The sequence below is a fragment of the Ammospiza nelsoni genome, chromosome 1 (genome assembly GCF_027579445.1).
Source record: "Ammospiza nelsoni isolate bAmmNel1 chromosome 1, bAmmNel1.pri, whole genome shotgun sequence".
Taxonomy (NCBI): Eukaryota; Metazoa; Chordata; class Aves; order Passeriformes; family Passerellidae; genus Ammospiza; species Ammospiza nelsoni.
Genome location: NC_080633.1, coordinates 22096141 through 22121314, shown reverse-complemented (window position 1 = coordinate 22121314; position 25174 = coordinate 22096141). Strand labels below are relative to the sequence as shown.

The following is a 25174-nucleotide window of genomic DNA, read 5'->3' as shown; positions in this document are numbered from 1 at the left end:
GACTGCAAGTCTGAGTGAATATAGGGAAGCAGAGGATGAATGCTAGATAAGATTGAGAAGGCTGGAGGGAAACATCTGTACAACTGACAAAAGACAAAACATCCAATTCTGCAGACTATTTAGGCCAAATTAAGCACTTTCAGATGGCCTCTGGTGAATAAATCTCAATTGTCTAGGTAATAAATATTTCCTGTTTAGTCTTCAAATAAACCAAAGTAATTTACAATGGTTTCATTCATTTCCAGGCTACCGTTTCCAGATTGGCACTAATTGCCCAAAATGTAGCTGCTCCTGAGACTGGGATGTTTTGTTGTTGATCTGTAGCTAGCAGCTGATTACTCTGCTTTTAGCATTGTGCAAATTATTGCTGTAACAGAAATGATTCAAATGAAGATGCCTGCTGGACATGGGAAAAAAAAAATAAGGAACTGTAAATCACAGGAAAAGTGGGTTCTGTGGCATTTTTTGGTTTTTATGTTGTACTAAACTGTGTTGCTTAATAGGGGCATTGGTGATGGATCAAGAATATACTCCTCAAACAAGTCAAAGTCTACCTTGTTCTATTATTATGACAGAGTGGTGATATAGCAAATATGAAGCTGAAATTTGAAAACGTGAGTTATTAATTTGTGTCCTCAGAGTTTATAGCATGCAGAGCATACTAAGCATTTTAGAATTACCGGTTCCCTCATGCCTGTCCCAAACCTGCATCTGAGTTCCCTAGTCTTTCGCAGCACTGTTTTCCTTGCTCATCAGTTTTTTATTCAGCTTGTTCCCTTTCAGAACACCTCACTTCTACCTCTCTTTCTCTCACCTTGCAGTTGTCTGTGGGCTTAAGATGAAAAAACACTGTATAGAAACCATCATTAACAAGGATGAAAATGTGAGAGGGTGAAAATGTGACAGTGTAAAAAAACCATAGTAACAATGGTGGAAATGTGACAGTGTAGCTGACCAAGCTGACAATGCCCTGTAATTTCTTGCTCTGATTGTCATTCCTTCCCTCTCAGCCAGGAAGAGAAGCAGGAGCCTGGGAACCTCTTTCAAAGGAAAATCCTGAAAGGATTTTTAGTGAGGTAGGAATCAGCCTTTCCTCCCAGGTAACAAGTGAGAGGACAAGAGGAAAATGACCTCAAGTTGCTGCAGGAGGGGTAAAGAATCAGAATCATAGAATTATAGAATGGTTTGGATTGAAGGGACCATAAAGATTATCCAGTTCCAACCCCTCTGCCATTGGCAGGGACACCTTTAATTCCATCAAATTGCTCAGAGTCCCCTCCAACCTGGCCTTAAATACCTGCAGGGATGGGGCATCCCCAGCTTCTCTGGGCAAACTGTTCAATGCCTCACCATCCTCACAGAATCTTTTCCTAATATCTAATCTAAACTTACTTTTCTTCAGTTTGAAGCCCTCTCATCCTGTCACTACATGCTCTTGTAAAAAGTCCCTCTCCATCTTTCATGAAGGTTTTCTTCAGGAACTGGAAAGCTGCAGTTGGGTCACCCCTAAGCCATCCCTTCCAGGCTGCACAAAGCCAATTCTTTCTCCCCCTTTCCTCACAGGAGAGGCTCCCCAGCCCTCTGACCATCTCAGGGGCCCTGCTCGGGCCTCCAGCAGGTCCCTGTCCTTCCTCTGGGCACCCCAGGGCTGGGTGCAGAGTTCCAGGTGGGGTCTCTGTCCCCAGAGCAGAGCAGAGGCACAAATCCTCCCTGCCCTGCTGCCCAGGCTGCTCTGGGTGCCGCCCAGGACACGTTTGGCTCTCTGGGCTGTGAGTGCCCATGGCTGGGTCATGTCCAGCCTCTCACCCAGCAGCACCCCCAGGTCCCTCTGGGCAGGGCTGCTCTCAATCCCTTCATCCCCAGCCTGGATGGACACTGGGGGTTACCCCAGCCCAGGGGCAGCACCTTGCGCTTGATTGTGTTGAACCCCATGGGACTCCCAAGGGCCACTTCTCGAGCTTGTCCAGGTCCCTCTGGATGGATGGCATCCTGTCCTTCAGGCGTGTCAGCTGCATCACTCAGCTTGGTGCACTACTGCAAACTTGTTGAGGTGATTTACAAAGGTATTAAATGACACTGGTACAAATACAGACCTCTGAGGGGCACCACTGGCCTCTGATTTCCAAAAGAACTCTGAGCCCTTGACCACTGACCACTGCCCTCTTGGATGTGTCCACCCAATCAATTTCTTGTCCACTTATGCTCTCATCAAATCCATGTCTTTCCAATTTAGGTGTCTCAAAGGCTTCAGAAGTTCAAATAAATGACATCTGCAGTCCTTCCCTCGTCCACTGATGTAACCCCTCCATCCCAAAGGTCACTAGACTGGATATTAGGAAACATTTCTTCACTGAGATGGTTGTTGATCATTGGAATGGGCTTCTAAGGGTAGTGGTTGAGTCACCAACCCTGAAAGTGTCCAAAACAAATGCAGATGTGAGACTGAGGCATGGTTTAGTGGTGAAAATGGCAATGCTGATCTCACAGTTGAACTCAATGACCTCAGAGGTCTTTTGCAACCTTAATTATTCTGTGATTCTATGGTACTTTGTTGTGTTTCTCATTTGTAGATGGTCTAAGCATTTATTCTACTTATGTAGAAGTAGTGATATGAAAAAAAGTATTTACTAACTGCATGGGTAGAGTAAAGGTTTTGGAGGTTAGTTCCCATATTTAGAGCTTCTTGGCTTTTCCTTCTTCTTACTGAGTTTGAGGTTAAGTCATGTTTGCTTCCAAGCTTTTTTTTACATTTACAGTAAGGGCTGGTGATTCACAAGCTTATAGGTGTTCTGTCATACATTAAAATAAGAAGTTAGAAAGGTTTATTTTTAAAAGAATATGCATTTAAAAACATATTCTTTATGTTTTTAAAACATATTCTCCTTTACATGCCAAGAAAAAAATTCATAACACTGTCTCTAATTATTCACAAAGTTTTGCCAAATTAGTAACCTTGTTGAATGCATTCTAATGCACTGAAATATGTCAAATTTATTTCACAGCCACATTGTTTACATCTGATTATCATCTTATGCCAACTGCCTTGGAGAGTATTTGTAAGAAGAGTTGCATGACTGCTAAACAATGACCTGAATGTCTGGTTTTGGCAGACTATATTAATCAAAACAATTATTTGCAAATCATCAGTTTCTGGCAATATTTAAAACATGTCTTTCCATAGCAATTCAGCAAAATGTTTTACTGTCACTATATCAAGCAAATTGAAGGAAAACAAGTCTCAAGCATCTATTTTTAGCTCTAGGTAGAAATCTACGTTTTCAACAGTGAGGTTCTTCCTGGAATACTGCCTATAGGCAAATGCCACCTTCACACACCAGGGGTAAAATAAACTACACTCATCAAAAGGCAGTGCAGAAATGATACAGTTAAAAAAGAGTAAATTAATTTCATGCCTTCTTTATGAGCAGCAAAATTTGTCGTACACTTCTCTAACGATTCAAGTAGCTCCTGGTACAATCCATGAGCAACAATTCAGAGGGCTACAGACACTATGGGGAGCTGCTGTGAAGGCAGTGGAATTCCACAGTGCACAAGTCTGACACATGTGACAGAAAGTGAGAAAGAATTGAGCTTCAGTCCCACATACTGACTGGTTTTCTAGACATATCTAGTGATATATTCACATATCCAGTGGATAATTTTAAATTTTCTTATCCCACAAAATTAGTACTTTGAAACTAAATTATGAGCTGTAGTGAATTTAGTGCTCAATGAATACACTTTGCAAAACTGATTTCTGAGATGCTTTACATATTGAGTTTTGATTTGCTAGATTCCTGACCAAGGCTAAACCAACTTCTGCTATTATAAGAGTTGCTGTTGGTATTAACTAGCTGAAAGTTAATTCTCTTAAAATTTGGGAGCATTAAGAAAATTAAAGCATGAGCTTCCTTTAGTTTTCAATTACAACTGGGTACCTAGCTTAAAAAAATTAATAATTTTGAGAACTTCTACTCTTTTTGTTCTGTGCAAACCAGGAAGATTTTCAAAGATATAAAATGAATAGGGATTAGATGCCAAACTGCTGTATGAGTCAGGAAAATGTGTCTCTATGTTTTCAGGAACAAACAGTGGTTCTCCTTTAGGTATTTTGAATGGCACTGGGTTTGGAATTTCTCCTTTAGGAGTTTGGAAAAACTCCTGATTTGCAAAAAATGCTGAGAATATACCCTGTAAAAGATAATTTCTTTATGGGCAAGCTCCAAATCACTGGTTGCTTTTGACAATGTACGATGTTTGTTTACCCTGCAGTTCCAAAAGACTTTGCAGGTGATGTGGGCATCCCAGGGCAGCGACAGCCCCATGGCATTATCCTCATGATAGCTTACACAAGACTAATGGAAAATAAACTCCCATTGCCAAAATGTGTGCTGTCTCCACTTCAGTGCTGTAATTTGGTCTAATTGGATATATTTATTTGCAGCATACCCACAAATGTCATGACTATGCTCTCAACAGGATGTAGACACACTTCTACTGCAGTTATCCATTGTATTATGTCTAAAAATATCCATAAAATTGTTTTTCTGCTGATGAGTATCTACTCCCAGACACAGACTGCTTCAGCAGTCATGGAAAATACTTGCATTGTTGTTACTTTGAATCAAGAAAAAAATTAGCTTATATCTGGACAAAGTTGCAAGCATCACACAGAATGCTTCTTAAAGGTACAGAATGCTTCTTTAAAAATTTCTTGAAATATTCTTTTTAAAAATGAACATAAACACCTATAAACTGAGGTCCTGAGTGGGTGTTGTGTATATCAAGTACGCCCTTTCTTAGTGCTTAAAACTGAAATACAAAATTATCCAGCATGTTATTTGATTATATGGAACTCTTTGGTGGATTAAGTTGCAATTATTTGGGATTTGGGTTGCAATGAGTAGGACTGAACTTGGAGGAGTATTCCATGTTGCTAAAAGTGAACCAGAAAGTGCATGACTTGTCAAATGAGCCAGGTCAATTTGTTCAGGACAATTTCTAAAACTTATCAACTAAGATCTGCTTGCAGCAGAAAAGAAGGGCCAGGCTGGGACCCTGGAAAAGTCTGTTTGACCTGATTTCTGAGGCAAGTGAAAATACAGTGGGTACTGTCTCCTGTCCCTCATGCCAGATGTACAAACAGGAACCTGAACTAGTCATCAGGATAAAGTTTTTCATCTCCAAGGCCAAAGAACCACCACCTCTGTCATTGCTGTATGACAGATAACAGAGTAGAGGCACCACAGGTGGCAACAACTGCTGTACTATTTTTAATTCACCTTTTGGTTTTTCCATTGTGCAGACTGTCAAGAACTGTAAGAAAAAGACAGTAAAAGCCACACATGCATCATGACAGCTCACCAGCTCTCCACCATCTGAAAAGCAGACAAGATTGCTGTGGTTCAGAGTGCAAGGTTGTAGACAAGAGCATCAGCAGCAGCTCTGGACTGAAAAAGGCACCTACTCTTCTCTGGTCAATGCTCAATATGGGACATGAAATGCACCAAAGTGGGCAGTACCAGCTGCTGAAGTGCAGCAACACAGCAGGTCCAGTCTTTTAGCTAAAGACTGATAAGGATATTTCAATACATATGGGTTTGGTACAAATTCATAAATAGTTTCCTAGAAACTCGTAACTAATAAATAACTGAGGTATATTTGCTTTAAGAACCCAACCCTCTTCCACCAGCACAAAATTCATAGTTCCTCAAATTAAAGAGTACAAAGCCTTCCTGAAAAAGCCTCACTGACTTGCCAAACTGAAAGCTAAGGACTGGGTGGAGAGCTCCAGGCACTGAGATCAGCTCTGCAGCACAGAGCATCTGTGCTCCTGGAGAAGGGCAGAAAAACAGGGAGGCTTTGAGGGCAGAGACACTGGAGACAAAATTCTTTACACAACAAGGAAATTATTACCACATTCATGGATTCATGCATCCACAGCACATAACAAGCAGCTTTAACAACTCACAGAATTTAAATTTGTTCTCCCTGAATACTCTTCTGCCTTCAGTTTCTCTAGGCAAGCCTCAGACTGTGTCAGCTGAACAGGAAATTCTGGTTATGCTGGTGATTGAATGCCATTTTCTCAATGATTCACTTCCTGAAAAAGTTGTCCTTTTTCTGTATTTCTGCCAGGATTTCTATGTTCCCAGAAATTCTCAGAAAGGCGGGAGTAGGTGTATGAAAAATAAATGCAAATAAATGCAAAATTACACCCTTCATCAGATTTCAGGCTGTTTTGAATGAATGTTCAAAGCAAACTGTCTTTATCAAAATTGCAACCAAGTTTACTAACCCAATTGAGGGGTCAAAGGTTATAACTATCAGAGAGAACTTATTAAAATAAAGAATAAAAATAATCATACATAGCTGGATCCAAAATCCTAATCTATCTCACAGAAATCACAGCACCATAAAGAAACAGGCTTCACTGCCCATGAGATTTCAGAAGGTCATTTACCTCTGAGAAAGAGGCTGAGCTATTTTAAGTATTGCAGAACAGCAATGGATTCTTTCTCTATGTGAGTTTTGGAAAATCTCAAACTATTAAACACTGAATGGTTGTCAGATATAGTTGAGACAAGATGTACAGGTAGGTCAGTAAAGGCAAGGAAAACAAAGGCTGAAATGAGACCATTTTTTGCATTTTTTTGAGGCAAAAAATGTACACAGTGTAACACACCCTGGACTGCAGAGAAGTGTCAGGCATTGAGGGAGGAAATCAAAAGGGGAAGTGTTCTTGCTACTGTGGACAAAATATGTGCAACAGAGCTGCCAGAGGGCAAAGAGACTGGTTCCATGTTATCTGAAAATGGAGTTGTTTCTGTAAAATAAATAATAGTATTTGATCTCTCTGAAACTTTAAAAGCTAGAGAAAAAACAATTGGTACTTTAGAATCTCTGTTCCAAATTCATCTGTCACCAAGATCATCTTTCTCTCACAATGTTGCTACACTATGTTAAACAGTCCAGCCATAAAGTAATTAAGACAAGGTTGATTTTTGGAAAATTTTATTTCTATAACAGGAAAATACAAAGTTGCTCAGAGAAATCAAGTATTAAAATCCTGAGAACCATATCAAACTGTATTCAGTGCTTACTTTTATTGTGCATTATTAGTGTAAAGCAGTAGATATTCACAGTTCACTAGAGAATGAAAACTGAAAAATCTGAAACTCATGCTGCTTTCTGTCTTTATTGAGTGATTCTTTTCCAAAATACTTCAAACTGTAGTGCTCTCATACTATAAACGTAGTGGGAAAATCCCCATTCATGGATACATTTATTTGGTATAATCCTGATAGCAAAAGATGAAAGGTAACTTATAAAATACCACATAACCTGATGGAGGCATTCTGTTTCATTAACCACTCTGAATAGGAAGCATAATCACAAAAGATTATAGTGTGGTTACTTTTAAGTACACAGTTAAGTGCTCAACTGGCATAAACTCTATCAGTAGACTACAAACTATTCTACACGTGACTATTAAGGTCATAAATACAGGTCTCTCATCAATTTTCCACTACAACATCCCATTCCTAACTATGTTTGCATTGTTGTGGCATATTTTAATATTGCATAGTTCTAAACTGATAAGGTACTACTGCTTGCATTGCTGTTGCAAATGGCTACATTATTCTTAAATGGGTACTGTTACCACAGGTAATCTCACAAAAATAAACATGTCATACAGATCATTACATGTCTTGAATTTAACAGTACTCTTGAGTAGCATTTTGTTTTTAAGTACTACATACAACTTGTGAGCTTGCAAAGCCTCTTGCATCATTATCAGGCTTACAGCTGAGCTGTAAGTGTTAGCTGCAGCACATCATGGAAGCACTGGAACAGAGTTCTGCACAGCACTTCTGCATCAGTCTCTGGACAGGATTTCCAAGAAGAGCAGGTAGTAACAATCCTAGCAATATAGAAAACAGTGAGGTCACTGTGCTTAAATTGTCAAGGTCTAGGATAAAGTTACACAAATTGTCCTGAAATGTGGAATTACTGACATAAATCTGAAGTAAAAATTGTCACATAAACATACTGTCTCAAAACCAAGAGAGGACTCAGATCCTTAGTGCCTTCAGTAAGCAATAATGTTGACAGATCTTGAAATCAGATACTTTGATTTAAATACCTGTTACTACATACACAGTGACACAACTTTTCTGCTTATATTTGAAAATGCTTTGAATTATATTTCTTCTTTTTCTGCAATTAGTTTAAGGTTTTAGGTACTTCTTTTCTATTTATCTAATAAAAGGTATATCTTGATCTAGTTCTATTTATTTAAAGAGAGACATAGATCAAAGTATTAATGGCTTGTATTCTCAAACTGATCTGAATGGGCACACAACCCCTGCCTAGCTTTAGGAAGAAGTCATTTGAATTACACCTAAACTAGCAATTTATCTCTACACATTCTAATCAAATTAGTTTTATATTTCATAAAAAAAGGAGTAATTTTTGTCCATAAGACCAGTTAAGCCCGAGTTTGATCTTTTCAAATAGTATGATTTTGGAGAAGTGAAGCCAGACGTTTTAGTCCCTCAAGATGTGTGTCACTGCCAAGAGTGATGGGCAGTAAGTTCACCTGTCCTCTTATCTGATCTAACTCAGCCAAAAAACACCTTCACATGTTACAAAATGATCCTAAAATGACAGTCTATTTTAAAGTTAACCTATTTTAAAGTCCTTTTGTTGCTCCCTTCTTTCACCTTACCTACTCTTTATTTCTGCTTATTGTCAGTATCTTGGTACTACTTGCCCTCCACCACTCGTTCCTCCTCCCACATGTGCTTTCCCAGAATGCCAATGCCTCTATTCTCATGTACCTCACTTCTCAATCTCTTCTGACACATTCAGCTGCATTTCTTCAGTATTTTCCTTTCCTCATTCTAGCTGCCTTTGTCACTATTCTGTGACAAATGCAGAGCCATATTCAAAATGAAATTATATCCTTACCTGTCATCTCTAATTGAATAAAAAAAGCCATAGCCATGTTGTACCATAGGGACTGCAGATCCACTAAACCTAGTGTAGCCAGTCAGACTAGTTGAAAGGACAAAATTCCCACCTCCTCCACTGTGAAACAACACAAAACAAAAGCAGCACTGTTGAAAGTCATTTAAAACAAAGTGCATTTTACAAAACAGTTATTTTGTTGCAGAGATCAAGACATCAGCACACACAAGGCCAGTGCAGCAAAGGCCTTGGTATCAAGGGATACAACTTGCCATGGGACAAGAATATGAATTACCTGGCTGTGAAGGCCTTATCCCCATACAGGTCTGGCACTGGCAGTCCTTGCTCCTGTGCTATCAGCAGGAGACCCAGAAGATGACGATCAAAGCCTGTCAAATAAATGCAAATACTGAATCATTAACAGCAGCACTCCCAGTCTTTCTGCTTCTTCTAGTCTGGATAGCTGGGAGGTCAAATAGCAGCTGAAGGACAGATAAACAACACCATCATATTGTAGCATCCAAAAACATTCCCCACATTTGATCTAAGAGGTCTTCAACAACTTCAACTTGCAGCACTGAGCTCAAAAGCAAAGGACTTCAGTGACAGAGATGCAGAGATGTGTGGAAAACAAAACCCAAGCAAATTCCCACTGCAGTCAAGGAGGAAGAGCTCCTCACACTGGAAGCAGCCCATGGGCAATTATGCCAACACAGTGGAAAGGCTTTCAGGGCCACGACTGCTCTGAATTGTGATAACACACCAAGGAGGCTGGAGAGAGTATGAAGTTCATCAGGTTCATTTCCCAGCTACTCCTCCTCATTCCCAGAATAGTGTACAGCACTAACACAGCTGGGTTAGAATCTCACCCTAATCTCTCCTTTTCCACTTTTCAGCCAAGCACATATTTGACTGGAGGGTACTCCAAAGTAATGATTAGCTGGGCAGAAAAACTGAAGAAATATTCCAAGTGAACATATTTTTGGGGTACAAGGATGGGTGCAAGGAGCAGGTTTTAGTTCTTCTCCCCAAAACTGAAGTATAAAATATTAAGCAGTAGTTTTTATTCAGGTTGTAAATAAGGAGATAAAGAAAATGTAGTAGCACACAATGGTATTCCCTTTTTACCCACATGAAAAAGACCCAAAAATTTTGATCCCAGAGTACCTCTTCCATTTTCACATTCTTTCCTCAGTTTATTGTGCTTTGCAAATGCCTTATGCATCAGTTGTAGTCGTTGATAATTCTGTAAAGCAGGGCAGGATTCAAATTAAAAAAAAAAAAGAAAAAGAAAAATCAGTCCAAATGAGTAACACATCAGCAATCACAGACCAGCAGGTTTTCCCCTTTCATAGTTCCTAACAATTTTAGATAGAAGAAAATGGATGAACTTGAAAGCTACATAAGAAACTCTCTCAAACCGTTTCTCCCAAAACCAAATTCCCTTTTCAGGAAAATGTGCTCCTCTGTTTTCAGTATCTCTGCTCTCTTACTCAGATCACTTTTGAACTGAACAATATTCTAAACCTCATGCTCTTTCCCAAATCATCTGAAACAATGGAAAGGAAGCAGTGTGAACTAGAGTGACCAAACCCAAAAGCCTTCTACAATTCCATTTTTTCAGAAGGACAGTAGCTCCTACTAGGTGCATTCCCAGATTTTCTCTGCTGATTGCCAATTCTGCCCAAGATTACGGTTTTTCCAAGTTTATATTAAAACTCATATATCAAAGTCAGAGACAATACAAATAACATGGTTTTTGTAAAGGAGGCCTTGAGAAACAGTCCAAGATCTTGACTTCCAAGACCGTAGATTGTGATAGCTCTTTGATTTCTTAAGAAGGACTATTTATCCTTTTATTCACCACACAAGAGGCTGCAGCAGAGAATGTGAAACAAGGACAGAAGCCACTCAAGTTAGATAAAAATCAAGCTATCAAGCTGACAAGGGGCAAAAGAAAATTAAAGACAAAACGATTATTTCAAAGTATCTGACTTTAAGGTAATAAAAATTACATAAACACAGACTTTTAAGCACGTTCATTTCAATACTATTGAACAGGGCTTTTTAAGATCAAGGAGTTAGTATTAAAAAAAGTACTTTAAAAAAATAGTATTAAGTATAAAAAAACCAAACAAAACAACAATAGGGAAATATCTGGAGTTGCTATTACTACAAAGAAAAAAAAAGGCTACAGTTAGTGCACACAGAAAGTTACACACTAGAAGTAGTAGTACCCACAGAAGCCTGGTAATTGGTTAGAAGGTAACTGAGGAGCAGGGAAATAATAGAAATCCATATTTGGAATAGGAAAGCAGATTTGGAAGATGGCCAGAAAAGTGAGTTTTAAAACTGCTGTACATGACAAAAGAAGCCATTGAAGACTAGGAAAATGTGATCTTTAAGGCCAAAATTATTAATCACACATGCTTTCTCACAGCTGTCTTCCTCTATGTTTTTAGATGCATTAATAATATAGAACCTTTGATTTTTCTAAAGATGTGTTGTCAAAAACTTTGTCAAAAACTTCTCCTTGCTTAATTTCTCAGGCTCTGAGAAATGTACCGTGAGGGCAACAGAAAGAGCTTTAGTACAGCTCTTGCTTGGCAAGCAAGGCATGACCTGCTTTGCCAGCCAAGCACCAGAGGGTAGCTGCTGGGAAAAGAAAAGGTCTCTGGCTCAGCTACTCAGAGACAAACTCTGGAACACACCCCTGTTACCACTAGGACAGAAACACCCTTCAATCTTGCTCTCAGATGCAACTATTAGATAAACATTTCCTGATTTCACTTGAAAATTAAAACAACAGAACAACTGCGCAGCACAATACTTTGGCTCAAACCCAGGAACTTTTTGGGGTATGAAATTAATCAGTGTGAATATAATTTGAGACAGTCACATTCTTGAAACCAAAAGGTAAATAGCACACAAAACCAAGCAAGCCCACGCATGACAGCACATCTCAGTCACAATGACCAGAATCAGAGTTCAAGCAATCTAACATTTAAAATTTATCTCTCTGGAAAGGCCCCAGCTCCCATCAATGAGACAACACAAAAATGAGCTTGAGGTGGTTCAAATGACAGGCCTTCTAAATACAGAGTAATTAAAGTAGGATTTCAGTATTTACACTCTCAGAAGGATCCAGCATGGACTTGCACCATTCCACTGCCTCCACAGTACATGATCTTATGGTCTCTGTGCGGCCGTGATAGAATCGCCTGGTCATGGCAGTTTCGTAGCAGCAGCCCGGACTAAGAACAAAAGTTAGGGAAGAGTGTCTCATTAACTTAACAAAACTATTTGCTGTCTCAAGGGCTAAAAATATCCTGCAAAAGATCTTGCACATCAATCTCGGTTACAAGCACCAGAAACCCACTAATTTTCTTTAAGTTATGTTTCTGAAAGAGCCACAAAGCAACTCTTATGTGCTTTTATGGGACAGATGACCGAAAGCATCAGTACTTTACTCATACCTTGAAAAGACTGCATTGCCATGGATATTTTCTGCAGACTACAGATCTACTAGCCTCTAGCCAAAACAGCTGATATTACACAAGCTTCAGTTTCACCATGTACTTCCACCTACACCATCTAAACCCTCATAAATTAAGAGACACATCTGAAATAAGCAGTGTGTTCCAAAACATTTAGAGGGAAAGGTCAAAACCTTCTCTGCTGCATACTGACAGCCATACAGCTTTTACATGGAGCAACTCCAGCTCTACTACAGTTCTACCACTTAATATACAACCTACATGAAATATACTTGCATGTTTACAACAGACCAAGGCTATTTTAGTCAGATAATTAATGTCCTGATGTTCAGCAAACCAACCTTTGTCATGATGAGCTACATCTCACCAGTGACAAAACATCACACTCCTATGATGAAACCCTCCTCCTTCTGAAGAAAGCAATACTCTGCTGGTCAGTAATGACTTACATAAGCCATAATGAGTGCTATTATCAAACAGAAATTTGGGAATAACACCAATAGCAAGAAGAATGACACCTTTTAATCAATAATACAAAATTAAATGTCACATCCAAAAATGCAGAGGCAGCACTTGAAGAGTCACTACTATCTTCATCTCTATTATTCTGCCCAAACCTTCACACCCAATATTGCTGAAGAAAGTGAGACACTGAAGTTTGTGAGGCCTTTTACAGGCTTAGAAGATGAAATATTTTACTGGTGGCTGTCACATGCTACAGACAAAACTCTCTTCTACATTTGAGCAACTATTTGACATTAGAGAATCCTGAGCCACTGTGCATTTCATGTTGGCCCAAGTGTTTCCTTTGTACAGCCCAAGTTCAAGTTTTCACAGACTGTGTTCTACCACCCACTCCACAATATGTACATATACTATCCCTATGGGCACAAGTACACAAGATTTCTGAAGCAAATATGGCTCTATGCAACTGTTACTGTAAAACCCCCTAAGTTACTCATTCTTAAATCCCCATGGCAAATTACATACTGGCATTGCAAAGTCACTGCACACCCCTTCTCAAGAAACTAGTTTTTTATTCCTGAGCTGGTATTTTCTTACCGTCCATGGCATTTGTAATAAGCAAGCTGAAGGGCAAGCTGCACAAATGTATCAGGATGAAGTTTCCTCTTTCTAATCAATGCTTTGCCAAAGGATGTGAAGGCATAGGACACCAGCTGCAAGTCAGATACCTGTCATACCAAAGGAGGAAAAACAACAGAAGTCAAGAAATACCACAACTTGGTCCACTGTAAATAAAACACACTCAACACAAATTACTATGTAACAAATTTAACCATGGTGTTCAATTCATCAGTTAATCAGGAACATATTCAGTACTGTTCTCCAGCATGAAAAAAGACCAATTAAAAACATGTAAATAGAATGAAAAAAAATAGTATCAGTAACAACTGAGAGAACCAGGAGAAAATTTCACCTTCTTGTAATACAATTCTTTAGTATGTCCTATTTCATTCATAATTTTTGAATCCACTGTGAATACAAGTTCCTCTGGCCTTGGAATATCTCTCACATTATCTGATCCCTGGGAAGATGAAGACAGAAAGATGCAAAACCAGAAAATGTTATCCATAAGAAAAGACACGTTAACTGATAAGCTTGAAAGTTTATAAAAGACAGATACCTTCCATTTTCCCTCATTTTCAACAATCTTCTTATCAGCATAAGCTAACATGGTAATTAAAGCCATGGCATCAAAAGGAGAATGCTAGAATCAGATAAGAGAAGATATTACATTTCTTTGCATAACAAAAAGATCAAACTCTTCTGCTTTTTTCCCTATCCTGCTCTTTTTCCTGCTGACCAACAGCTTTACTGCGCAGTGTTGGACTTGTTTTATAGTTCTGCAATAAATACAGAAGTATTTTAAGTCCACCCACCATTTTAACTGCTCTGCAGCTGAACAGGAGGTACAATGTACTACTGCCATGAAAAGGCAGATTTAAGGAAAAAATAGAAGCCCTTCTGGCCATGCAATGAGTTTAAAATAACATAGTTTAAAAAACACAGCTGTTCAAATGGATACATCAAACAAAGAGTTAATTTAAAGCCTTCTTGTGTGTTGTATTTTTTTCCTTTGGAACTTGTCATTAAATACTTGCAGAAATAAGATTATGACTTCAGATCCTGCTGTTAATTCAAGTATGGTGTAATAGTAAACACCATGAGAAAGCGAAGAACATGAGAAAGCAGACTGCTTTTGGAAACTTACCAGACCAGGTGCAGGGTATACAAGGCTATACTGAAGAGTAACACATTAACACCTAAAATAATACTCTGAAGGGGAAAATTCAGTAAATAAATACTCAGAAGATGGAAAAAAATTTAACTTACATCACAGAATGCACTACAGGTTCCATTGGAAAAGAATATGCAATTGTAGGATTTATCTCCCCAGCGCACAGTTGGATCACCTGCTAGCCCCAGCCTTGTAAGCTAAAGCAGAAGAAACATACTGTGAAGTCTAAAAAACACCAAAAATACTGCCAGTCTTTGTAAGCTAAACCTAGTTTACATTAAAATGGTAAGACCTCCCTGACAGACGACATTTTCATCCAGTTCAAGATGAAACACAATTATAGGGCCAAGTTATTAATTAAAAGATTGATAAAAAGTTAATGACCCTGAAGGATAGAAGGCTAAAATGTTATGAAGGTAGATTTCAGCCATTCTCACTTCCAATGGCCTAACAATTAGAACTATTTAAGCTTTCCTATAGATCAAAAAAGCATGGAATTTTTTCATATTTATCTGCTTCATTTTTACTGTTCTGAAAGACCAAGAGGTGCTACTTCTGTATATATACAGGAGAATTTTTTATGTAAAGATTATCAGATATGAATCAAAAATTCTTAGCTACCTCAGTGTAGTCCTCAGGAGTTGCATGAGGACTATAATCATCAAGGCCAACCACAAACAAACTTCTCTGAATTTTTTCCAGAAGAGTTAAGTTCTTTGGATCAAGATGAATCAAGTATTCCCGTAGCTAGAAGGCATAAAAACACAAAGCTAAGCGAAATAATGTTTTTCCAGTGATCACAATGCTTTTCCCAGGAAGCAGCTGCTAAGTATTCCTACCTCTGCCCATTTGGTCCTTTCATTGCTTGTTAGGGCTGCCAGTCCTGGCCCATCTGGTTCACTGTAGCATGTCTCCTGTATATACCTAAGTTGCCTTTAAGAAGATTTCAAAAACTAAAGTCAACAACAGCTGGAGAGAAGGTAAAAGTCACCTTGTGTCTCTGTCTTTTTTTTACAAAGGTGGAATTTTGATTCAACATTCACAAGCCAGTGTGACTTTTCAGGAAGCATGAATCAGCTCCCCTAGATTCTAAGGACAATTGAAGACCTGCTCAGGTTTCAGTCACTCAGCACCTACGAGCCCAGTACAAACACACATAGACAATCATAGTGCTAAAGCATTATTACATGCTTAATTTAAAACTAGATTTAAGACTTCAACAGCGCAGGCTGAGACTTTTCAAAGCAGCAGACATCTGCCATACTGCAGCTTTACAGCTTCTACAGCAGCTAACCTTCCCCACAAGATAAACCTTCAAGCAGAACACTTGCTGCAGTACATCCTGAATGGAGATTCTGAACTATACAAGAGCAATTCTCTTCCTACCGCTTCCTTTAGAAGAACAACTATGAGAGGGGTAAATCTTAGTTTGAAAATTCAGTTTTCCATGTGCTGTTCTCCATGTTAAAGAAACTCCATAAATTACAGGCACTTAATCTGACTTGTTCTTTTTTCTAGCACTCTTGCCTATTAAATATCACTACTGATCACTAGTTACATAGTATCAAAAATGTAAGACACCAATGATGGCCTTACAAAAATAAAGCCAAACAGAAAGAGCCCCCTGAAACCAAACCCAACCTGCCCTTCCTATAGACAATAGATTCAGAGGATTTTGTTTGTATTCCAAGTGTTCATTTCTTTGTTACTGGCTTGACTTAACAGGTACAACTACAAAAATTAGAAAAGCATATGTTAAAATATTAGGTATTAATCTACCACACTATTTTTAAAAAGTGATTTTTAGTTTCTCTAATTAGGTTTGTCTTGCCTGAGTAATTTGGCCATCCACTTTTTTGGCAATTTGAATTATAAGCCTTCTGTTGTGCACTATAAGCAGCACTTTGACAATTGCATTAAGTTATTCCCTGGCAAAATTAACAACACTTTTTCAGTAAGGAGATGCATATAGATACCAAATCAGTCACAAGAGACTTATGCTGAGACTATGTCTGTATCTAACAGGAGAGTGCAACATATGACAGTGCTTCAACTTTGATAATGATTAAGTTGCAATGTGGCTTGTACCTGGAAGGAATGATGACAGCTGTAATCCTACTAATTCCATGTAAAGAAACCATAAAAAGTGGTATTTCCTACTGAATTATCTTTTTTCAGCCCTTTTGTATGATGCTCTACAGATATATTACAATAGTACATGGAAAGAAATTGCCATCCATTGAAGGATTTGCTTAAATCTGAACCTTTCAGCTAAAGGGGAAGCTGTAGTCTCTCTTACACCTAAATCTTTGAGGTCAAGGGAATAGAAAAAAAATCCTCTTTTGTATATAGCTTAAATAAGACAGTTAATTTAAAAGAAGCATTTAGAAAACCTGAAAATCTCTGGAGGAGTCAGCATGCTGCCTTCATGCATAGCATCAAATGCAAATACTCGACCTCGACACAGGACTATCAAGTGCGATGGACATTCACCTTCGGCCTCTGAAATGAAAAACAGGAATAAATGAAAATCCAACCTTGGGGATAAAGTGACAGATATAGAAAAAACTAAGCAAGTCCTACAGACTATTTTTTATTCAATTCTGCAAACTTGAAGACATTTTAAAAACCAACAGAAGTCACGCATAACTTTCACTGTTAGAAACTGCTTCAAGTAATTGTCATTATCTAGCAGCAAAATTCATTTATTTGTGTCTCTTGTAGGCAGGAACTCCCTCTGCTGAAATAAGTGTTGCTGAATCCACACATACTTATAACACAGAATTTGTCTTTCATCAATTCTTAATGCTGGCATGTTTATTACAGGCATCAGGCTGGTTATACACAAATTTGAAGCAGAGCTCTCTTTTACTCCAATTTGATAAGAACTAAATATTGGACCAAAAAGGGCATTTGTAGATGAGACACCTTCTTTGCTTCATAATACAAATACTCTACAACCAGTAGCTGATTTAGTGCTCAAGAAAGCAAGAATTTTTATGGTTAAACTGACCACTCCTTTAGCATATTAATAAAAAAAATTGCTTGCATTAATCCCCAATTTTCATTTGTTTACCAGTTTTAAAATAATTGCTGAGAGAGTCTCTGGTAAGCCCAGGAATTTTGCAAGTGCAGAAGAGCATTCGAAATTGGTTCATGTCCAGAACAGTATTTCCAGATCTCTCTATGGCAACCTTCTCTCTGTAGTACCAAACACAGCAACATTAAGCAAGAGAAATTAAAATGATGGAATTAAATCAAGGTAAGACAAACCTGGCTATTACAGCAAAGAATGCATGCCAATGGACATGAATAGACACATGCAATTAAGGGATGCAGAGGGATACATCAATATTTAGGATCAGTCATTTTTTCTTAAAGTCTTACGCTCGTAGCAGATCCCAGTACTTCAGGGTGTGCCATATATTTATACATGCTCTGTCTATCTGAGTGCCCTCCTTGGGTGGCCAGTAGTGCTCAATATAGGGACCAGGGCCTCCCATATTGCACAGGATTTGTGTTGAGATGCGAAGATCAAGATAAGCCACATTCAGCCACCAGTCCTCCAGCTGAAATGAAAAATGTTTAACATCAGAACTTATTGCTATTCGTTAATTCTTTAATAATTACATGACTGTTCAACTGTCTGCTTTTTACTTTTTTATTTTAATACTATGAATAGTAGGTCCTATATAACACTAGGCAGGACAATAAGGCAGGACAGTGGTTCAAAACTAACTGATTAAGATAAAGACACATTTAGCTCTTCTGCTTTCAAGCTTGAAATAAAATTCAATGCTGCTTAAGAATATTAAACTTTAAATTATGGTATTTCTTCCCTGATATTAATAATCTTAGACTCTTGCAGACTTCAGTTGTGGCTGCTGTGAATATCCCAGACTACTCCATGAAGAACAGAAGGAAACTAGACTTGTGTTGAGAAGGGATCTGAGAGAGACAGTTCATAAGGCACATTTTCTGCCACCATCTGAAAATCCTCACTCTGGAGTGTGTCTTGTTAGGATTTAAAAAGCCCTTGTGAATTCCACTTGGTAATGGCCTTCCTTCTATCTCTTTCTCTGTTAAAAGACAACTTTAAAATGCTACCACATAGTTTCCTTCTGGGAAGAAAAAGAAAGAAACCAACTCTGAATTCCAGGGTTGGTTTTGTTGGGTTTTCGTGGGTTTGGTTTTTTTGTGGTGTTTTTTCTTCTTTTTTTTTTTTTTTTTTTTTTTTTTTTTTTTTTGTTTGGGGTTTTTTGGGTGGGTTTTTTTGTTTGGTTTGTTGTTGTTGTTTTTTCCCATGGTGGAGAGAGAAGGGACAGATGTCATAGAAGGAGAGACTGACAGATAAAGCATCCAAAATCTGGTAAATAATTTTAAATTTCAGTTAGTGAGCTCTCTTAACCCCTCAGCTTTGAAAAAAAAAAAAAAAAGACATATGTAAGTGAATATGAATGAGTTCATATCCACAGGTCAAGTGCAAGATGTAAGGAAGATCTGAAGATTTTAAAAGGTGAAATGATTCTTTGAGTTACATCCTGAATAACCAACTTTCCACAAGGTGAATTAAGATTTCTTACACTGAATTAGGATTTCTCACATATGTAAATACGCACCCAATTCCTTCTCATTTTAGCTCTTTCCAGTAATTTCTGATGCAACTCTTTTCCAATGCCATTTTCAAATTTTTTAACTATATCCTCAGTTCTTTGATATTCTTCTTGATTAAGGAATGGCTTCACTGTAAAAAGAATATGTTTTTGTTTTAAAGACAACTGAATACTAAGATTTATCCCAAGATTCAGATATTCACAGGCAAGGGAGTGAATGAGAATTAATTTTTCTAAAACAAGTATTTGAAGGGAAAACCTTTTAAACATCTCTCAAAAGTCTGTAAATACATCAGTATGTTCTAATAAAACATAAATACATACTTTTAAATAAATACAGATGATAGCAGACTGAAGTAATTGCTGAAAAGCTAAAATACCTAACAGATAACTAAATCAAATATATTTACATCTGTAAATACTATGGAGTTCTTCCAAGGAATTAAATTTACAGGAACTTTGTAAATTAACACATTGAGCACACATGTCTGCCACCATACTGCACCAACTACAAGCTACTTGTCTGTATTTTCAAGTCCTTTCATGGTCTACAAGCCACTTGCCTATCAATTCTCATTCACTGTCCCTGTGTTATATACACCTTTGATTGATAGCAAATGCAGTTACTGGTAGACAGTTTTTCTGTTTTTAAATCCTTTTGGATTCCTCTCAGATCATGTGCATTATAGGCTGAAGTCCTCCATAAACATCTGCAAAACTAGTCATTATTTTAATCTAAACACTCCTTAAAGACTTTTTACCATGAAATCTCTGGTCAGTAATGGGCACTGCTGATGTCATTTTCCATACAGGCACATCTCATCTTCTTCCTATACTCACCTGGTGCATAATGTATTTTCTGTTTTAGTTATACTTAGATTGTGAAGTCAGTGGGAAACAGAATGGAGGGTTGTGTGGGAGGTGTGTTTCTGGTGATTCAATGCCTACACATTGAGGCCCAAGTAATATTTGAGGCTGCTGGACACTATCATTAGTTAATTTCTTGTTTGCCTTGCTACTGGTAAGCCTGTAATTGACTTATAGCTGCTAAGAAACAAAGAAAGATACACAATTATGAAAATTTAAACAAGTATCTGCATCATCTCTCATCTATCTTTTGCAAGCAACAGGCGAGTTTCAGCAGGGCAAGGTCCCAAACACTTAGTTAATCTAAGTATTAAACCGTAACTCCATCTTGCTGCAATCACACCTGCTTGCCTGCAACCACTGGTTTTCTCTTCTTCATAAACCTAGAGATCATCTTGTCCAACACTGCATCTCTGTAGGGTCAGTTGCAGCAAGTTGCTTAGGACTGTCTGGGGTTTTAAGTATCTCCAAGGATGATCACTCTACAATTGCCTGTTTACTGCTTGACCACTGCTGCAATAAGTGGTCTTATGTTTAAAAGGAATTTCTTGTATTTCAGTTTGTGCCCATCACCTCTTATTCTGTCACTGGATACTACTATGACGTCTGGCTCCATCTTATTTACTCCTCCACAACAAGTAATCACACATATTGCAAAGATCTGAACAATCCTAGCTTTCTCTGTCTCTTCCCATATGTCAGATAATCCAAGCCTTTAATCACTGTCACAGCCCCTCTCTGGGCTCACTTCAGTATGTTCCTATCTTGCTTGTATGGACAGCCCAGAAACAAACACAGAACTGCAGATGTGTCCTCCCCAGCACTGAACCAAGGGAAAGGATCACTTCTCTGTACCTGCTGGCAACGCTCCTCCTACATAGAGAGCCCCAGAGATCCCTGAGATGCCTTGCTGCCAGGCCACATGCTAGTTCATGCTCAACTTTTCACGCTCACCAGACCGCAGGGGCTCTTCTGCATTCAGGCACTATGTCCCAGCTTGTGCTGCTGTGGCAAGTTATTCTCTCCTGGGTGAATGACTAGGCATTCCCCTGCGTTTGTTGAGCTTCATGAGGCTCCTGTTAGACTTTCCTCCAGCCAATCAAGCTCACTCTGATGGCAGAACAACCATCTGGTGCATTAGCTACTTCTTCCAGCTTTGGAAGCTCCCAAACTCAGTTCAGTCTGTCCCATCACCACCAATGACTATATTAAGAATTACTGGATCCCTGGTGTACAACATCAGAGACTGGCCTACAGCTGGCGTATGTGTTGCTGACCACAGACCTTTGAGCCCAGCAGATTATACAGTTTCCAGCCCATCTGTCTGTCCTGTACCTAGTCCATACTTTACCAGTTCCTCTATGAAGATTTTTTAAAAAATCTTTTGATATGCAAAAGCCTTACTAAAGTCAGTATAAACAATATCCACTCATTTTCCTTTATCCAGTGAGACAGTCACCATAAAAAAATCGTCATAAAAAGCTACCATGTTGGTCAAGCAAAATTTTCTCTTCAGAAACCCATGCTGCCCATTCCCAATCGCTTTCTTGTACTTCATAAGCACAGGAATGGTTTTCATGATTATTTGCCAGGGATTCCCAGGAATTAAAGTAAGATTAATCAGTCTTGTCCTTCCTGAGGACAACAGTAGCATCTGCTTTCTTTCTTTCTTCAGAAACCTTCACCAGTAATCACGATCTTTCAAAGATTATCAGAAGTGGCCTTTCAAAGACAAAGACCAGCTCCCTCAGCGCTCATGGGCACATCTCAACAGGACCCATACAGTTTTTCATGTACAGTCTCTTCAGTGCTGGTCCTCTTCCATCAAGGATAAGTCATCCTCACACCTCTTCAAAATAATTCCATTTTAATCCTAATTTTATAAGACATTTTAGTATTTTGCACTACCTGCCCCAAAGTGAAAGATAAGGATCCATTTTCAGATACATCCTGGTCTCCTTATGGTATTCCACAACAATAATGCAAGTCCTAGTGATATTTTTTCTATTGCACAGGACAAACATGGAGAGTGAGGGACAAATATTACCTACAAATGTGGTTTTAAGCACATTCTGACAACCTCAGGCAGCAAGACAGAACATCTACTATCAAGTATTACCATACAATGCTTGTGTTTAAATTGCATTGGAACCTCCAAAAATTCCAATATAACACCATCACAACTGGAAAGGTACCAGCACTCCCCTTACACCTCCACCACAGATGATGAGCTACGGACATTCACATAGTGCCTACACATCTAGATGCAGCTTGAATTGCACACCATCAGTTGTGAACACAAATGAAAAAAGAAATAACAGCAACAGAGCCATTCACCTTTACCCTTTTGCAGATTACAGTTTTCACCCTGAAGCTGAAAGCCTCTCCTGACTGAAGGTAGTCCAACACTCAGGCTTCCCAGAAAATGACCTTATTATCACATACTATTGAAAGAGAGGATTATGACTTTATAACCTGCTATTCAGGTTATAAAGTCATTGCAGAGCAATATTCAATAAAAAATGAAAACCAAACAAAATTATTTGGTTCTGGTCTCAATTCATGGAATTATTTAGGCTGAAAAAGATTTGCCATTAATTTAGTTGAACCTTAAAGGGGTGAGTAAGATTGCAAGGGGACTAGAATGCACAATGAGAAGAGTCTGAGAACTGTTTGTTGAGCTTATGAAGAGAATGCAAAGGGAAGACCTGGCTGCCCTCTTCAACTGAACGGAAAGTCCTGGTGAGGATAAAGCAAAGTTCCTTTCAGAGATGGAAAGAATTAGGATAAGAGAAAATGGAATAAAGGTGGAATACAGAAAATTTCTCACATGGAAAATATGAAGTTTTGGGGGTTTGTTGGTCATGAATGACTTTTTTGGTTTGTTGTTTTTCTTTCCTCTCCCACAGTCATGAGGGTGATCAAACACCGGAACAGGTTACAATGAAACAGAGTCTCCACCCTTGTAAGTAAACAAAACCTGGCTAAGCAGGGCCTGGGCAACATGCAGTTGGACCAGCTTTGAGCAGAAATTTGGTCCAGAGGAACTCTTCCCAATCTACATGACTCACAGAGTTTCTTTCCATTTAAAAACTATTCAATCAGATGTAGAAGTAGCACTGTTAAGGAGCAGAACTCAGCCTCCTTCTCACCAGAGTTCAGTGAAACTTCTCTTGCATTTCTTCAGCCCACAGATCTTGTCTTTCTTTCTGATTGGGGGACCAGCTCTGCCCACGAACAAGAAGTATCCCATGAAAGACACCTTCAGTTGCACAGTTAAGGAATCTTCTGGGAAGCTGGAAGTTTGAGCTTTCATACTTTCATGTTGAGTCTATTTTTCTGAATCTCATCCACTGGGCTGGAAGGCTCAGTAACATGGCAATGGACACCTTCAAAACAGGGTTACTCCTTCAGAGGCAGCAACTGTAAAGCCTTAAATAAGGCATATTCTGACATGTACTTTGTCCAGCTTTTCTAGTTAGCTGGCTCTAAACAGGGAAGTGCTTTACCAGCAGGAGCCCTGACTAATGACAATAGCCCAGAGTCTTCCTCCAACCAAGGAAAGAAAGTTTCCCAGGACTAATTTAAAGCCTCTATGAAGAATTATTTGGAGGTTCTGAATTATTCTACTGAAGCATCTCCTTTCTTCCACTCACATTTATAGACCAAAATGACAAGCTTAAGCAATGAAATTACAGAGCTATGTCTAGAACTGTGCCCTGCACCCTTTGACTTCAATATATTTGTACAAGGGAAGACTGGCAAATGCTGGGCTAACTTTTCTGCACCATCAGTGAGACTAAAGAAGAGCAACAGTGATCAAATTTATAGAATGATTTTGTGCATGGAACAGTAAGCAGCAACTAACTTTAGCATGAAAAATAAAGGGACATGTGATAAGGTTATTTATGAAAACAGATCAGAATCAGAAAACAAGGGCAAACAAATTCACTGTCAGCGCTTCTCACTCCATGAGAGAGTTATTTATTAACCTGGAGAGACAGATGGGTTTACAAAACTAAACACCAATTTTGTTATTGCAGGTTTTACTCTTGCAGCACAACCTTAGTTAATCTGCATTATAGCAAAAAGACAGTGCATTATTTTAGACACACATACACACACAACACTTTTGCTCAAAACCTACCACTTCAATATTCTGCATTAAAAAACAATTATGTAAAGAACACCAAAACAGGCCATTTCCAGTACTCAGAAATAAATAGGAACTCAAGAGTAAGCTTCAGGAATTTTATTTTGGGAGTATGCTTCTGCTAAGGAGAGAACTCAAAGTCTTACTTTGTTAGCAATTGTGTAATACCTGCAAGATGGTAGATACAAAGTAGATGTTCCAGAAATAACTCCATGTCTCAGAGTTCTGAAAATTATTGAAGAAATAGAGAAAAATAATCTCAAGGTACTTCATAATGCATTTTTGCCATTCTCAATACATAATAAAGAATTAACCAGTCATTTCTTCTTTATAAACAAAACTAGATACATGTGCATGGATGTTGTTTTCAAAACTTCTCTGTGATGTTCTTTAGGTTAGTCAACATGTCAAGGCAAAAAGTATCCAAGCTAAATTATGTGAAAATGCTCACCACTGCTTTTGCCTATGACTGTATAGTTAATAAGTGTTGTTTCTCACCAATATTAAGTATGAAAAGTTTTAAATAACTGTTCTTTTAAAAAGATCCTGAGCAAAGACAGTATAAACAAGCAGTTATGCAAACCAAAATTTTTAAGTGAAATATCTTTCACCAGACCAGCCTTTTTTTTTTTTTTTGAGAAGGAAAAAAAAAAGTGAAAAAAATTCACTCTCAAATCAAAAGTTAACCAAGTGTCAAATGCCTTTGAAGAAAGGTAATGAGGGATAAATAAGAAACTTTTACTCAAGTTTTCTGGGCACTGCATTTCCAGTTTTGAGCCTGAAAGAGATCCTTTGGCACACTAAGTCTGTC

At 38.4% G+C, this 25174-nt stretch overlaps 1 protein-coding gene across 4 annotated transcripts in view; it reads right to left on the bottom strand.

Moving 5' to 3' along the window:
• Nucleotides 1-6997: 6997 nt before the first annotated feature.
• CROT (carnitine O-octanoyltransferase) overlaps nt 6998-25174 on the bottom strand; it is a 19302-nt gene continuing 1125 nt past the window's right edge. For 2 of the 4 annotated variants that reach the window (XM_059473020.1, XM_059473029.1), the window contains exons 3-17: nt 19350-19474; nt 18118-18299; nt 17807-17931; nt 17124-17232; nt 15570-15663; nt 15352-15477; nt 14826-14927; nt 14116-14199; nt 13909-14016; nt 13533-13663; nt 12104-12227; nt 10141-10219; nt 9269-9362; nt 8974-9093; nt 6998-7924 (exon numbers count right to left, since the gene is read on the bottom strand). In XM_059473020.1, the coding sequence (XP_059329003.1) occupies nt 7804-7924; nt 8974-9093; nt 9269-9362; nt 10141-10219; nt 12104-12227; nt 13533-13663; nt 13909-14016; nt 14116-14199; nt 14826-14927; nt 15352-15477; nt 15570-15663; nt 17124-17232; nt 17807-17931; nt 18118-18299; nt 19350-19474 (1724 nt within the window). In that variant the 3' untranslated portion in view covers nt 6998-7803. Of the gene's footprint in view, nt 7925-8973; nt 9094-9268; nt 9363-10140; nt 10220-12103; nt 12228-13532; nt 13664-13908; nt 14017-14115; nt 14200-14825; nt 14928-15351; nt 15478-15569; nt 15664-17123; nt 17233-17806; nt 17932-18117; nt 18300-19349; nt 19475-24531; nt 24589-25174 lie in introns of all 4 variants that reach the window. The other 2 variants (XM_059473036.1, XM_059473045.1) reach the window with 2 other exon arrangements.